This window comes from Zalophus californianus, chromosome 10 (genome assembly GCF_009762305.2).
Source record: "Zalophus californianus isolate mZalCal1 chromosome 10, mZalCal1.pri.v2, whole genome shotgun sequence".
Classification (NCBI taxonomy): domain Eukaryota; kingdom Metazoa; phylum Chordata; class Mammalia; order Carnivora; family Otariidae; genus Zalophus; species Zalophus californianus.
The window spans coordinates 29,222,781-29,239,139 of record NC_045604.1 but is presented as its reverse complement, the minus strand read 5'-3'; the positions used below and the strand labels follow the sequence as shown (position 1 = coordinate 29,239,139).

The window sequence follows — 16,359 nt, the reverse complement described above, 5'->3', positions numbered from 1 at the left end:
CTGCGAGGGACAGCTCAGGGGTGGGGAGGGCATGCTGACCATGCCTTTGGGCCCGAACCTTCTCTCAAGTCCTCAACGTCCATGACCTCGCCCTGCGTGATCCAGCTCATGTAGCCCCGGAGGTCCTCCTCCAGCTGCTGCTTCTCCCGGAGCTTTTGGAAGGTTCCCCTGGACTTGGCCTTCTCCCGCTCCTTAGTGAATTCCCTGAAATGGAACAGGGGAGACAGGGGAGGGAGGAGAAAAAAGAAAGGGGGTGAAGGAGGATTGAGCTTCCTAAGGACAGAGAGAGCACATTCTGTGGCTGGGTGTGTCCCTGCCTTCTGGCCCAGGGGGTCACCTGGGGTCCAGGTGCCCTTCCAGGTGACGGAGGGGCAGGCCCTCTCATGCCCCCTCACCATCCCCTCCCACGCGGCCTGCCTTTCTCATTGCTTTCTGCTCCTCCCATCTGACATTTCACCCTACCTCGTCTTGGGGTTACCTTGGATATTAGGGGTTAATGACATGACAGCCCATTGCTCTCACAGAATCAGCCACGGATCCTCACATTTTCCATGCTGCCCTGACCTTGAAGCTACCATGGAAATGTAATTGTGCTTACAGACCTCAGGCCTGGAGGGAAATCTCCTGAGTCTAGAAGAAACCACCTGGCAGCACTAGAAGGAAGGGACCTGAGGGCCAGCAAGGGGTCTTCAGACCAGTAGAGGCAGCCCTTACCACTAAGCAGGGAGACTGGAGCACAGCGACGGGCTTGTGACTTGAGCAGCTCAGCTCTCTGCACCGCCCTCCCGGGGGCAGGCCCCTGGCAGGGCCCCTGTACCTTCTCGTGCTGTGGATCGTTGGGTAGTCCCATGAAACCTATGGGTCCCTCCTCAGAATAATGTTGTAAAATACACAAAATAAAACTATCTCGTTACAAAGGAATCGATTATATTAAAATACAGTTATTGAATTATAAAGAAATTGTGATAAAGTACCACGTATGTTTCTTTATTAACTCATTAACTAGCAACATCTAGCTGCCGATCTTTATAGTTTCAAAGTAGTAATGAGTGTAGGCACTATTTGCAACATTTGTAATGTGACGTGGGGTTTCTACTGGGACAAGTCATAGCGCTAAAACCACTACTGTGGCATGTTGTCTCCATGCCTGATGAAAGGCAACATTAAACTTCAAAGAGAGTTAATAAAAAAGAAAGACAAGTTTTTCTTATTCGAGTTCACAGAACCCCCTGAATTCTGCCTACACAATGCCTGGAGGGAAGCTTCTGGAGGGGGGTGATGGCAATGGGGAAGGGGGCAGACAGTCACTTCTCGACTGTCCACTGTGGCCGAGGTGGAGCCGTCACAGAGAGAACCTCTCTCATTAATAATGACCGTTAGTACTTAGCGCTCATTATGTGTTGGACTCTGTTCTAAGTCCTTCATATGTATTAACTCATTTAATCCTCCCAACAACGCTATGAGATTACTCCCACTTGAGAGATGTGGACTCTGAGGCACAGAGAAGTTAGGTAATTAGGCCAAGGTCACACAGCCACCAAGCGGTAGTGCACGGATTTACGCTTGGACAGTCTAGCTCCAGAGTCAGGTGCCTCACCTGAAGGCTGCACTGCCTCCTAATGCCAAGCATCAGCTCAGGCACATCCAGGGGCAGGAGGCTGGGATCTTAGGGGCTTCACTCAGAGGGAGTGTGGGTGCAGAGGGACAGAGGAAGAAAGGATGGGAGAAGGCTTGAGGAGAAGGAAGAAGAATTAAAAATGAAGGGGCTCCTACGTTTATCTTCTGTATCTCCCTTGCTAACCCAGGAGCATGCTCTTGACAGAAGGGATAGCGCAGGTTCTAATCCCCATTCCCTGCCCTCCTCCTCTACCCACTACTCTCCTTCTCCCTCCGGCTCTTTTTCTCCTTCCTACCCTCCTCCCCACCCCCACCCCAGCTGCCCCTTCTCCCTCCCACCCTCCACCCCTCTTCACCTCTTCTCTTCTTCCCTCTCCTCCCAGCTGCCCGTGAGCTTCCTTACCCGCTCAGGACACCCAGCACCAGGTTGAGAATGAAGAAGGATCCCAGCAGAATGAGGGTGACAAAATAGATCCAGGGCCACTCGTTCCCGATGGCATCATTGACCTGGTCCAGGCAGAGGTGTGAGTCCCGTCCACTGACCCGAGGGCTTAGGTCCCCTTCCAGACTCAGGGCTCTCATGCTCCACCTGACCCTGGGGGAGAAGGAGAGAGGCCATCTGGGCCCAGTGAGGTGACTTTCCTCCCTCTCCAAAGACCTAGGACCTGGAGTTAGAAGGACTTCTCAAAAGGAGACTCGCTGACTGTCCACTTGGCCCAGACATGGCTGACCCATTTTTCCCTCCAGCCATCCACGTCCCTGGCTGGAGTTTCTCATACACTCTCTGTCCAAGTGGTTTCTTTACAGCTAAGATTTTTCAAAGCAGAAGAAACACTAAAAAGTCTTGGCCTAAGCGTGGCCAACTTCTCACGAACAAGCTCTGTGACCCTAGACAAGTCACCTAACATCTCTGAATATTATCCCATCTGTCCATGGGGATGGTGATATGTGCTTGCCCCCACAGGCTTGTAGTAGAATCGAAATAACACATGTGACAGGCCCTTGAAATGTTTGATAATTTGCTCCCATAATATGAGCTCACAAGAACTATTTGCACTAATCCTTTCTGTTTGCAAGCATCTGACAGTTTGACAACCTTTCCTCAAAAGGCAGTGTCACATTGTGGTTAAGAGTTCTGGGATCGGAGCCAGATGGATGAGAGTTCAATTCTTGGATCTATTGCTCACTGGCTCCATAACGGCAGGCAAGTTACTGAACCTCTCTGAGCCTCAGTTTACTCATCTGTAAAGTGGGAACAATGGCTTCCACCGTTGGAGGATTAAATAAGAAATGCAACCTATCTCTGGATAACACCCAATAAATAATACACTCCAACAGGAAAACTAATATAGCATTGACCATGTTGCTGGCACTGTTGTAATTCAATTATGCCTAGTAACCATCATAACTACCCTATGATGTAGGTAGTATTTTTATTTTATAGACAAGGAAACTGATATCTAATAATATTTATATCAGAAAGCAGTCTTGCCCTGTGGCAAAAAGAGACTCAAAGGGCCCTTCATCCCTCAGGAAATCTGAGATTCTAGGTCATTCGGGAAATCTGAGATTCTAGGTCATCAGGAATGAGTCACCCTCAGGCAGGCTTCGGAGAGAGTTAGCAGTTGAGACCAGAACCCATGGATTCCTTGTTTTCATTCCTCACCCACCTCTTAGGTCCTGCACAGACAGGTTGTACCGTGGGGACTGCCCAGAGGGTGCTGGGACACACGCTGGGGACCAGAAGGGGGCCACGCACCCTGTGTCGGTTTCCCAAGGACGGGTGAGAAGGAGCAGCGGACCCTAGAGTCAGTGAACATCAGGCCCCACCTCCCCCCCACCCCCAGGTGAGCCTGTGGATGAAGGGAGGGGGCTCTGCAGCCACGGGGCCAGACCCACCCAGTAGAGGACGTCGGTCCAGCCCTCCATGGTGATGCACTGGTACACGGTGAGCATGGAGAAGCCGAAATTGTCGAAGTGGGTGATGCCATGGTTGGGCCCCGGCCAGCCGCCCCGACACTCGCTGCCATTGATGGTGCATGGACGCCCCGAGCCCGTCCTGGCGCAGGGTGAGGGCTTCTCGTTCTCCACTGTGGCCACGATATCTGGAGGCAGAAGGCAGCGTGAGCGTCAGATAAGAGGCGCAGGTGGACAAGAATAGGAGAAGAGTGGTCCACAATCACTGAGGACTGGGTCTAGAACACACTCAGCCGGAAACACAAAGGAGTGCTGCCCGGGAGCATATGGTGCTAGAGGAGAGGGCTGCTTGGGGCCACGGCCCGGCCATGGGCATCTACAGGCAGCAGTGCTCATATCTTGGGCCCCAGGGCCTCATCAGAGGGTCGGCTTCGAGGATTACTTTCCCATGAAGTGCCCCTATGGAGCAGGTGTAACCTGAATGTCATGTCTACCCACAGAGCTTTTAAAAACGAGGCACCTGTGTGGCTGGGGCAGAGGTGTGGGGTGGGGCCACCCGTGTTCTGACTTGAGTTCCTTCTGGGAGCTGACATGGAGATGTCCCAGCGGGACTGAGATGAGCTGCATGAGATGCGAAGCTTTAGGGGCGGGGGTCGGCTCTTAGCCGACGTTCCCAACAGGCTGCAATCCCTTCCGTGTCCCTGGATGGTACTCTTTGGATGACATCCTGGATCCCCTTTTATCTCAGGATGTTTTAGTCTCCTATTGTGTTTAGAGATTCGATTAGCTCATCATAGCTGGAATGCCCTACCTTACCCATATTTACCATAGTGGTTCAGTCTTCTGGAGATGCGAGAGGAGAACATCGATGAGTTCTGAGCTCTGAGTGGGTCCCTGACCCTTCAAGTCAGGTAACTCCCATCCCAGAAATGTTCTTGAGCACTGCTGGCTGGCACCGGTCAAGAACGCATGAGAACACCAGAGGAGACCTCCAGATTTGGTTTGAAGGCTCTGATAGAAAGCCTCCTCTTCTCTGTCTGGATAATGCTAATTATAGGACATAGATTGTTACAGAAACATGAAGAGGCTGAGCTGGGAGGGGACTAGGAATGGAACCACCAAAAGCTCTATCAGAGTTCACTGTCTTGACTTGGATTTGGACCTTGTGTTGCCTGTCCCCTTGTCAGTGGGCCTGGGGAAGTGAGGAGTCTCCGGAGATACTGCAGATCTTGGCGGCCTTGTCCATCCTGGGTTATTCTGGTGAGTTAGATTCTGGGCTTTGGGTGGGAGGGATTGTCCTAATAGAAGTCACTTCTTTCTTGTGCCATGCCCAATTCCTGTAGAGCCTGGTAGAAGCTAGGCTCTGACCGAGACAGACTGACACAGCGGGCTGGCAGCACTGAATCTTGGAGTGGGGGACCCATATCCTTTCAGGGCACCCACCTGGTCCAAATTATTTTTTTTAATTTTTTAAAAAAGATTTTGTGTATTTATTTAACAGAGAGAGAGAACACAAGCAGGGGGAGTGGCAGGCAGAGGGAGAGGGAAAGGCAGACTCCCAGCTGAGTAGACAGCCAAATGTGGGGCTCGATCCCAGGACCCTGGGATCATGACCTGAGCCGAAGGCAGACGCCTAACGACTGAGCCACCCAGGCGCCCCTGGTCAGAATTATTTTTATAAGAAATGCCAAGACAGTATTTCATCTCCCAATCTTTCAACGAATGCAGAGTGCAGTATTCTAGAGCCTACATGACATGTGATTTCACAATAGACTGAACACAGAAGTAGCTGTGAGAGTCCAGCAGATTCTATTAAGCTAAGTCATTAAAGAGATTTAGATAAAATGTAAGACAGTACCATCCTTCTCACTAAATGTTCTTGGTTTGGGAAAATACAGTTATTTTTAATAAGATATTTATGTTCATAGGTAATGGGCTAATCACTGTTCTTTTAAAATGAATTAATAAATTAATATGACATTTTCCTCAGTTTTCCTATTTATGAATATCAATGAATATCAATAAGTAAAATCCATATTAACAAAAGCTCTTTGGGGTCATTAAGAATTTTTAAGAGCGTAGAGAGTCATACGGCAAATAGTTGGAGAACGGCTGGTTTGGAAGACTTGGCTCAAGTTCATTTGGGCTTCAAGATACGTTATCTCCGATAACACTACAAATGACACTTTGGCTCTTGGGTGCTTTCTTGAGATCCCCTTTAGACCCCGCTCTGTGGGCCCCTGCTCTGAGGGGCTGCTTAGATTAAAGCTAAAAGGGATGGCTGCAAAGAAAAGTACAAATAGAAATTCAGGCCTCGGGGAGCCTGGGTGGCTCAGTCGTTAAGCATCTGCCTTCGGCTCAGGTCATGGTCCCAGGGTCCTGGGATCGAGCCCCACATCGGGCTCCCTGCTCCGCGGGAAGCCTGCTTCTCCCTCTCCCACTCCCCCTGCTTGTGTTTCCTCTCTTGCTGTGTCTCTCTCTGTCAAATAAATAAATAAAATCTTAAAAAAAAAAAAAAAGAAAGAAAGAAATTCAGGCTTGTCCTGAGCCTGCATCTCAATCCACAACTGGCCCAGAAAGCCCAGAGATACCACACTGATCTAGGGTGGGAGTGCTTCAAAGCAGGCTGTGGCCCAGCCCTCAGCCTGCTTCCCTTGATCACTGACCCTGACAGACCTGTCCTTCCTCCAATTTCCCTTGTCCAAGAGAGACCTACCCCTCAGGGTAACAGGTGTGGGAGGAAATGACCTCGTTCTGGGGGTTCTTCAATGGCTGAGACGGCTGTCCCTTCAAGTCGCCCTAGGGCCACTCCCACCTCCCCAGTCCCTTGGGAGCTCACCTGTCCCAGTGAAGTAGCAGGTCTTGTGCATCTTGCCCTTAAAGAGCTCCAGCCCGATGATGGCGTAGATGATGACCATAAAGAGGACGAGCAGGGCGATGTGGAACAGGGGCAGCATGGCCTTGAAGATGGAGTTGAGGACCACCTGCAGGCCTGCAGAGGGTGAGCAGGGAGGACGGAAGGGGAGTCTTCTTCCCTCTTGGACTCCTGGCCCTCCCTCTCTCTATCTCCTGGGAAGCCTCGGGACAGCAAGCTGGGAGGGGGACCCAGAGCCAGGCAAGGGAAAGGGTTGGGAGAGGAGGAAGGGCGTCTGCAGGGGCACTGGCACCCACTCGGGACCCCGGACACCAGCCGGAGGGGTCTGAGCACACGGAAGGCTCTCAGGGCCTTGACGTCCAGACCAGCCCCTTTGCTGCTCATTGGGGCTGTGTTGCTTTGGATGACGTTAACCTGTTCCAGAATCACGGTGAAAACCCTGGAGTGGAGAAGAGGCAGAGAAGAGGGCCCCATGGTCAGACAAGCCCCTGTTCTGCGGCTCTGGGACCCCGTGTCCCATCTGTGCTCAGGGGACCGGTGGAAAGGCCTAGTGGAGAGGTGACAACTCTCATCAACCACTAACTCGGATTTGGTGATGTCTGTCTGGAAAATTTTATTAGAAAATATTCCGAGGCAAGTTCAGACTCAGGGAAAAGAGTAACGGATCCATCTGCAATGTCTCATCTGGGAGCTGAAGGGAATTGAGGTCCATGTGCCACAGGCATTCATGGTCCCCAGCCTGCAAGCTGAGCCTACCCCACAGTGGGCTGAAGGTCACAAGCAGCGGTGGCCTCCGTGGGGACCCAGAGGAGAAAGCCCAGAGCTAGGTCGCCCCGTGACTGTTCCTCATGCTGCACTTCCCGACAACGCCCTTTTATTTTCTTCCCTGCTCATCTGCTCCTCCTCTCAATTTACTCAAAGTCCCATTATCCTTTGAAGTCCATCTCCAGCCCTTCTTTATGAATCCTTCCTTTGACAACCGAAACCCTGGGACACTCTGCCGTGGCAATGATGCACTGGGTGGTACTGTTTTCCGGCACTCCATTATTCTGTATACATTGGTCCTGGCCTCCCAGCAAGGCAGCTCGTTAAGAGTGGAGGCTGATTCACAGAATCCTGTTTTCCCCAGGGTGCCTAAAGCAGCACAGCATAATGAGTAAATAATCAACATCACGTTTATTGAATCGAAGGGCAGCGTCGTGGTTAAATAGCAGCCTCTGGAGCCAAGATCGCCTTGGTTTGAATCCTGGCACTGTCACTGGCTAGCTCTGTGACCGTGGGCCGGTTGCTTGACCTCTCTGAGCCTTAGCCTCCTTAAATGGGAAAACTGAGAGTGTTGAAGAACCTAAATGAGATGTTACATGTAAAACACATAGTAAGTGCTTAATAAATGCTCCTGTTACAATGGGGGTTATTATGTTATGGACTGAATTGTGTGCCCCTCAAATTCGTATGTTGAAGCCCTAACCCTCAGTACCTCAGAATGTGGCTGTATTTGGAGACAGGGCCTTTTGAAAGAGTTAAGTTAAGTGAGGCCTTGAGGGTCGACCCCAATCCAGTCTGACTGGTATCGTCGGAAGAAGAGGAGATTTGGGTGCGCAGAGAGGCCTCCGGGGGAGCGTGCACACAGAGGAAAGACCACGTGCTCACAGGGAGGAGGGGACCACCCACAGTCCCAGGCCACAGGAGAAACCAAACCCGGTAACACCTTGATCTCGGACCTCCAGCCTCCAAAACGCTGAGAAAACAAATTGCTATTGTTGGAGCCCCCTGTCTGTGGGACTTTGTTATGGCAGCCCCAGCCAACAAATACAGGTTCCTAAATGTCTATCTCTGTGAACCCAAATAACAGGTACTTAGTATAGGTCCATGGAAGAAATAATAGATGATAAAGGTTGAGAGATTTATAAACGTCCAGAAACTGCTGGCCACTGAAAGCACGTACATCATTTCCAATTGTGTGTGATGGGAGAAGAATAAAGGAACGTGGAGTGCCTAGCTGGGGAAGCGCTGTGTGAGCTGGCAATGCTGCACTCTCCCCCAACCCTGGCCACATCTCTGCAGGGGCCTGCCCTTCCAGAGGCTGCCCCCTGGCACAATGCTTGGGGTTCCATCCTGCCTCTGGGATGCTGGCGGGGGTGGTGGGCACAGTGGCCTCAGAGAGCCCCTCTGACCTCAAACCCCACCCCCCACACGGGGGCCTCACCCCAGGAAGACAATGATGAAGTCTAGCACATTCCAGCCACTGCGCAGGTAGGCATCCTGGTGGAAGAGGAAGCCGTAGGCGATGATCTTCATGGCGGCTTCAATCGAGAACACAATGAGGAAGAAATACTCCAGTTTCTCCTGTGGAAGCAAACACAGCCACACCACTCTTCTGTGCATCCTGAGTGCATCCTTGAGCCACCCTGACTTCTCTTCCAGGCACGCAGTTCCTCCGATGCGCCCGCCTCAGGACATTTGCACTGGCTGTTGCCTGTGCCTGGAATTCCTCTACCCCCATCCCCCACATCTCCACCACACATTCCCACGTTGCCAGCTCCCTCCCCTCCTACAGGTCTTTACTCAAGATTCATCCCTCACCCAGGCCTTCTCTGGCCCCACAAGTACAATATGAGGGACCTCTGACATTTTCTGTTCCTCTTGTCTGTTTTAGTTTGTCTTCTTAGCACTTATTCCTAGCTAAAAATGCCATATATATATTTTTTATCTCGTTCATTTCCTATCTCACCCCCTTCAAAACAAACTCCATAAAGTGTGCGGATTTTTGTTCATTTCTTTCATTATGCTTCTTCCTGGGCCTCGAATCGGATCAATAAATGAATGGTCTGGGCAGCCCTCAAAGGAAAGGTCCCCAGGTGGTTTCCGGTTTGGGCATCTTTCTTCTCTCACCATCCTGAGGACTGACGGTGGGCACGGCGGCGGAGAGGGGGAGCGTTTCTCAGAACCCCAGATGGTCCTCTCCGGGCTGATCTTACCAGGGTCTGACCTTTAACTGAGTTTTCTGGAACCTCCCCTGCGTGTCCTACAGCCCCACACCAGCTGCCTGCCGGCGGCCACACACTCTCACTCAGGGTGAGGGGAATCGGGGCGTGCTGGGGATGGAGGAGGCCCCGCAGGTAAGAGGCGGGGTTTCAGTTCAGCCCCGCCCTGCGGAAGGCCTTGGTGACCCCTCCAGGTTCTGCCCCTGGAGCCCGGTCTTCTGATCCTCTCAGATACCCCTTCCTGGGCCCAGTCACCCTTCCCCCTCCTCGGGGCCCGGGAGAGCTATTTGTAAAGGAGAAGGCAGAGTCCCCTCTGCCAAGGCTCCAGGCTGAAACTGCTCTCCTTGCAGCCGACCGAACCCTGGCTTGGGGGCTTCCAAGAGCCCTGCATCCCATCCCTCCAGGTCTCCCCAAACAAGCACAGTCTCCCGAGGGGGTGTCTGCGCAGCCTGCTGCTGATGGGACCGGAGGCACTGCACGACCCTGGGAGGCATGTAGAGAGAAGCTGGCTGGCCCTCTGGAGCTGACCAACAGGGGGCACTGTGCCTCACCCCAAGCCCGCTCTTACCATTAGTCACCAACACCCACACCCGGGAAAGCACTCCCCCTGACCAGGGCCTCTCTATCAGCACGCCAGGGAGGCCTAACTCATACTATGAATTCATAGTTCCTTCATTCCGGATGGAGCCAGATCAGGAGACAGGCCACCTTATTAATGATTTGGAAGAGAATTTTTTACTTCCAAGTGGTAAGTGTGGGAAGCAAGGGAAGAGGTCACCAAATGGCCCATTGATATAGATACGGTCCTAGAAACCTCCCAACTTGTCATTCAGAGAAGTTTCCTGAGAGCATAATTTCCCCTTCTCTATAGAAAACTGAGGCACAATGGACTGAGCCTACTTTCCTTAACCTCACCCCTAATTCCTCCCACCAGTTTGTAATACCAAAGCTTCCTTTCTCTTCCATTCTTTTTCTGGAATGCCATTCTACTAACGGCCTGTTTCGCTTTGTTTGCTTTAAGATTTATTTATTTATTTGAGAGAGAGAAAGAGAAAGAGAGCATGAGCAGGAGGAGGGGCAGAGGGAGAGAATCCTCAAGCAGACTCCCCGCTGAGTGAGGAGCCTGCCACGGGGCTCCCTCCCAAGACCCCAGGATCATGGCCTGAGCCGAAACCAAGAACTGGACACAACAACTGAGCCACCCAGGCGCCCCTAACAGGCCTGTTTATAGGAATTGTACTTAATGGGAACATGAGGTGGGGATCATGGGGCACCTCGCTCCAGGAAGAGCTGCAAAGGGCAGTCTGGGCAGCTCCCTGCTGAGGTGGAGTGGGGGGCAACCATGGAGGGTCTCCTTGGAATGAGCTGGGTCCTTCCGTTCCTGGGCAGGGCAGGCTTCCTGGGAGTCAGGCACACTAGTGAGGAAAACTCATAGGGAAGAGGCTGAAGTCAAGTCAGCATTTACATATTTAAGTGGCTGCAACCCCAGGGGCAAGACGCTTGAAGTGGGGTTGAAGGGAGGGAAAACCGAGCCCAAAATAGTCATGGTGCTCACAGGCTGGGCGGCCAGTCACGTCCATGGGAGAGCCGCCTGCACCTGCTACTGTTTGTCCGGCAGCCACTAGGCCCTGAGGGCGCTTGTCGAGGGCCGCGGGCCACACTTGGGGTCGCTCGGCTTCCACAGCCTGATAGCTCCGAGGCCCAGCTCTCCCTACGGCACTGACCCGGCCTGATCCCAGAGCTCCTGGAACTCCCCCGGGTGTGCACATAACATGGGCCCTCACCCAGGATATGCCCCTTCTTGAGTTTTGGGACAGTGTTGTCCATGTCTCATTGGGTTGCCCCGTGGCCCCGCCAGCCGGGGCTCAGCCTTCCACAGAGGAATGAGGCACATTCATGCCACAGATATTTATTAAATGCTGGACTGGAGACAGCAGGCAAGCCCCGGTTCTCTTTCCCTAAGATCAAAGTTATCGACCTTCCTTAAACCACCCCAGTTCCCTCCGGCGCCCCCTCGAGAGGCCGCCATCAGCAGGTGGGAGGCAGCAGGTATGCCGCACAAGGTTTCTCATCAGCTCCGCGCCTTTGGACAAGCTCCTAACCTCTGTGAATCTCGCCTTCCTCACTGTACAACTGAGATAAGCCTGCTCCCCGCAAGAGTCCTTTTGAGGAATAAATGGCATCCAGCAAGGAAGTGCCTACAGTTGCCTGGCAGGTTCCAAAAGCTCAGTACATCACAGCTATTCTGATGAGAGACCTGGGCCCCTCGTGGAAGTCTGTTCCCTGCTTGCGCCCTGTTCTCTCGGTTTCCGCAGACCTGTTGTCTGAGGTCACGTCTGCGGGTGGCTTACCAGCTCTTGCCTCTGTCCTACCTTGAATTCAACATGCTTAAAACTGAACTCCTCTTGCCCCTGCACTCGCTCTCCCTCCTTTGTCCCTGTCTCAGTCAATGGCACCGAGCTGCCCATGCCAGGAACCCAGGGTCCTTCCGGGTGCTGCCCATCACTCTCCACTGGGTCCCACCGCCCACCAAGTCCAGACCTTTTTATTCCCTGATGGTTCCCGAACCCACCTCCTCCCCTGCTTCTGCACTGCCCTGGCCTTGCTGGCTCTCACGCTTACCCAGCCTGCCGCCCTCACTGCCACCCTGGTCCCCTCTCCATAGAGATCTGACCATCCGCTGGCCTGCATTCTCCAATGGCTCCATACTGCTTACCAGAAAAAACCCAATGCCTTCCCTTGGCGTGCAAGGCCCTCTCTGACCCGAGCCCTGCCGACCCCCCTGGCTTCCCCGTGGCCTGCTGCCTCCCCACCAGTCACGTGCAAGGACGTTCAGGTCCCCTAGCTTTCCCCAGCTTCCGTGCCTTCGCTCACAGCGGCCCCTCTGCCCAGAACCTACCTGCGGCCCGTCACCCAAGCAAGACCTGTCATCTAAGAAAGTCCTTCTAATCCCGCACAAGGAGAGTTTGAGTTCTGGGTGTCCTCACCTTCCCCTGTAATACTATGCTGTTCTTCACCGCCTTTCACCAAACTGCAACCTTCTTGAGACCATGTGTATTCTCAACTGTGGATTCTCCATGGTTTTTCTGCCGCGTAGACAGGAGAGATGTACGTTTCCCCCTCAGGAGTGGTATTTGGGTAGGGGGGGCAAGGGTCTCCCTGTACAGAAGGCTGCTCAGAGTCTCTGGTGGTGGTGGGTGGGGAAGGTTTTGTGGTTGGACCCCCACCCCCAGCGATGATTTTGACTCCTTGCCCTTACAAGTGTCTGCTCTCCCCATGCGCCGCTGAAATGAGCTCAGGGCTTTGGCCCCTGCTCTTCCCTCGGCCTGGAATGTTCTTCCCAGATAACCTCTTGGCTCACTGTCTTCTTTTGGATCCATTTGAATGCCACCTTATCACCGAGGCGCACCTGATGCCCCTCGCCCCCTCCCCCCTGTCTATCTCCTTACCTGGCTTTGTTTTCCTTTTCAGCAGTGATCATCACATAGTGCACCATATAATTCTTTTTTTCTTTTAACTCTTTCCCTTGGCCTGAATTTAAGGTCCATAAGAGCAGGGCCTTGGCTTTGTCCACTGCTGTGTCACCTGCATCTAGAACAGTACCCGCCACACCAATCTTTGTGATCAGAGGAATGAGCCAGTGTCCTTAGTGCACTGCTTCTCCAGATCCAGGCTGGAGACCGGGGCTGTCCACAAATTACTGTTATTGCTCTGAGACAAGTGCAGCCATGGAAAACAAGCATTTGGAAATCGTTATAGCAATTCGCCACAACTTCCCAGCACATGGGTGGACTATAGGCTCAGTTTGGGCTTGGTGAGTCTCACAGGGTGCGCGCTCTGAAGCGGTCCCATGAAGCAGCACGCCCTCCCAGTCCACAGTGGACTGCAAATTGGAAGCAACAAATTGGTCTTTCCCCACAAATCATCGGAGAATCTCTGCTCTAGAGCATTCCGTGCTGATTGGCACGGAGCAAGTGCTCAAGAAATGTTTGTTGAATGAATGAAAAAAAAACAGTCAAAAATCATCATCTCTCCTGCAGCAAAATTTAAAGAGAGGTGCTGATATTGCATTTATAATGTGAAATACAAATTTGGTCTTCATCCTTGTTAATGGCACAGAGTTCCTAAAACACTTGGAATTTTCTAAGTGATGAGAGTGACAACTCTCATCTTGTGGAACTCACCTAAGGTTGGGGACTGGCCACCAGAGGAACCAACCATGTAATTAGAAGGTTGGAACTTTCAGTCCCACCCCCTTAACCTCCAGGGAGGGGAAAGGAGAGAAAGGTTGAATCTATCACCAATGGGCAATGATTTAAAAAAATCCATCGTGCCTATGTAATAAAGCCTCCGTGAAAACCCAAAAGGACAGGGTTCAGAGAGTTTCTGGGTCGGTGAACAGCGGAGATGCAGGGAGAGTGGAACACTCAGAAAGCATGGAAGCTTCATGCCCTTTTCCCCCATACCTTGAGGCCACGGTATACATCTCTTCCATCTGGCTGTTCCTGAGTTACATCCTTTTATAATGAGTCAGTGATCTAGTAGGTAAAATGTTTCTCTGGGTTCTGTGAGCCACTCTAGGGAATGAATCAAACCCAAGGGGAGGGTCATTGGAATCTCCCGTCCGTAGCCTGTCTGCCAGAAGCACGGATAACAACTTGGACTTGCTATTGGCTTCTGAAGTCGGGGGTGGTGGAGTCCATCTTATAGGACTGAGTCCTTAACCTGTGAGATCTGATGTTCCGTCCAGGTAGACAGTGTCAGAATTTATTCACATTGTCGGACGCCCAGCCGGTGTGAGAGCGTTGCTTGGCGGGCAAACCCCCCAGATACACATCGGAATTGGGTGCAGAATCAATACAGGCGTAGCCGCGGGGTCTCTATTCCTAAGAAGGGACACTACACCCCAGGCTCTGAAACGGGGGAGATAACTCTGATCCCCTGACCCTCCTGACCTCGTGGGAAGACCGTGAGCCCGTCTGATTTTGTGAGATGAGCTTTGTTACCAGCTTCCTTCAAGGGCCTTCGTTGCCACATGTCCCTTTCAAGGAGTTCTGGTCTCTCCACAGACAGACCTCTACCCGGGGCTTTTGGGGGCCCCTCTTGGCTGGAGGTAGGCCTGGTATATGGCCCAGACCCACAGGCCTTGCACCTGCTCCTGGGGGCGTTACAGCTGGATGCTCCTGAAGTCCTGGGCTGAAAAAGCAGGGCTCAGACTGCACTTCCCTCACCGTCCTACTGTCTCTATTTTCAGGCTGTCTTCCAGCCATAAGGGTCAGCCAGACCTGCCACGGGACTGCTCCTCCCCTTGGCTTGTACTGGGCGCTGAGGGAAGATGGCGGGAGCTGGCTGGTCCCTGTCTGAGACCACAGAGGCAGCTGTTACCGCACCCTCTTCCTCCCCATCCCTGCCCCAACTCTGTGGCCAGCAGGAAGACTGGACTGGACTCCAGGCCCCCAGGGCCCCAGCGGCCCCCTTGGAGGGCTTAGAAAGAGCCATAGCAGCCTAGAGCAGGGCTGACGGAGGAGTCAGAATGGCTCAGTCAAAGGGCTCCCTGGGAAGGAGGCCTGCCCCCACACACCCTCCCCATCACCTGAGCCTGAGTCTCCTTCCTTAGGGTCAACCCCTTGTGGTCTGTTAGGATACAAATCTTCCTGGTGGGAGGGCATTCTTTCATATTTGTTGCTAACTCTTTAAGGCACATTTGCTTCAAGGAGCCGAAGTGGGTTTGGCTGAAGGAGAGGGAACCCGGGTGCTTGGAGAGGGCTCGGCTGGGTAGGGCGGGGCTCCGGATGGGCATCCGCACCCAGCCCTTCGTGCTTGCGGGCCTCACAGCAAGTGTTCGAAGCAGGCTGGCTGGGTGCTGCTATTATAAGATACTTTCATAACATTAATGATTGTTTTCCTCCTGGATTCGTCCCCTTTCTTGCTCCCTTAAGCAGACAGCAATGGTGGGCCTCCGGCCTCAGGAGAGGTTTGTGCCAGGGCCCCAGGCCCTTGCTTTCTAAAGCCTGAACCCACCATGTGGAAAAGGGTTGAAGAGACAGAGCCATCTCACAGGGAAAACAGAGATTCCCCGTAGGGTCGAGAAGCCTCTAGGGTAGACTTGGTCTGGGGTCTGCTTCCTCATCATGCCCTAAAGATGTAGCAGGGTCTGGGAGGAGGCCCCAGGACCCCCCAAGAAAGCAGAGGCCCACCTTGCCAAGGATTCCCGCCCCTTCAACTTTGCATGGAGACAGTGGGGGGCAGGCCTGAGGGGACCATGGGCCTGGAACAATATGGCCTCATCTCGGGTGGACAGAGCACCTGTAACCCGGGACCCTTAGCGCTGCCTGAGACGCAGAGCCTGGCCCAAGCCCAGGGCAGGCAGGCTAACAGAGAGCACTGAGAATAACTGAGGATGAGGTTCTCCCCATCCAGAGGGACACAGGCTCAGAATCAAGAGAACGTTGATTTCTAGGAAAAAGGATGACATTTCCTGAGCACCTCAATTGTAGAGGAAGGTTCAGCCCTGCTACACTGTTTTTCCTACTTCCCGGATGAGGAGAGTGGGGCTTAGAGAGGGAAGCGGGGTGCCCGAGGCCAAGAGAGCTTGTCCCACCTGCCGTGACTGAGTCAACGACTTTTCTACTAAGCCAGCCTGGTGTCCGGTGGCCACACTATTCACGGGGTGACCAGGGTCCTGGCGTCTATCTCCATGACCACCTCAGCTTCCAGGTTTGGAAAATGACCCGTTCAGGAGTGAGGAATGTGGCTATATTTAGCCTGATGGACTCTTACCCAAATAGATCTGATCTGAGTGGGTCTCTCCTGCCACCCTACTTCCCCTCCACTTCCCACGCGGGAGAACCAGACTCTCTCAGGTCTTGGTGGGTCAAACATGTCAGGGCTTTCTACCCAAGCAAGACCATGGAGCCGAGAGTATCAGGAGGGGTCTGCATACTTGCGGTGGTGGTGACAGGTGGG

The 16,359-nt window shown here is 52.9% G+C and overlaps 1 protein-coding gene across 1 annotated transcript in view; it reads right to left on the bottom strand.

Moving 5' to 3' along the window:
• The window catches only part of CACNA1S (calcium voltage-gated channel subunit alpha1 S), a 68,060-nt gene that overhangs the window by 42,422 nt on the left and 9,279 nt on the right, over positions 1–16,359 (bottom strand). The window contains exons 3-8 of the mRNA XM_027611501.2: positions 8,616–8,755; positions 6,706–6,848; positions 6,374–6,526; positions 3,517–3,722; positions 2,021–2,124; positions 59–204 (exon numbers count right to left, since the gene is read on the bottom strand). Of these exons, the coding sequence (XP_027467302.1) occupies positions 59–204; positions 2,021–2,124; positions 3,517–3,722; positions 6,374–6,526; positions 6,706–6,848; positions 8,616–8,755 (892 nt within the window). The remainder of the gene's footprint in view (positions 1–58; positions 205–2,020; positions 2,125–3,516; positions 3,723–6,373; positions 6,527–6,705; positions 6,849–8,615; positions 8,756–16,359) is intronic.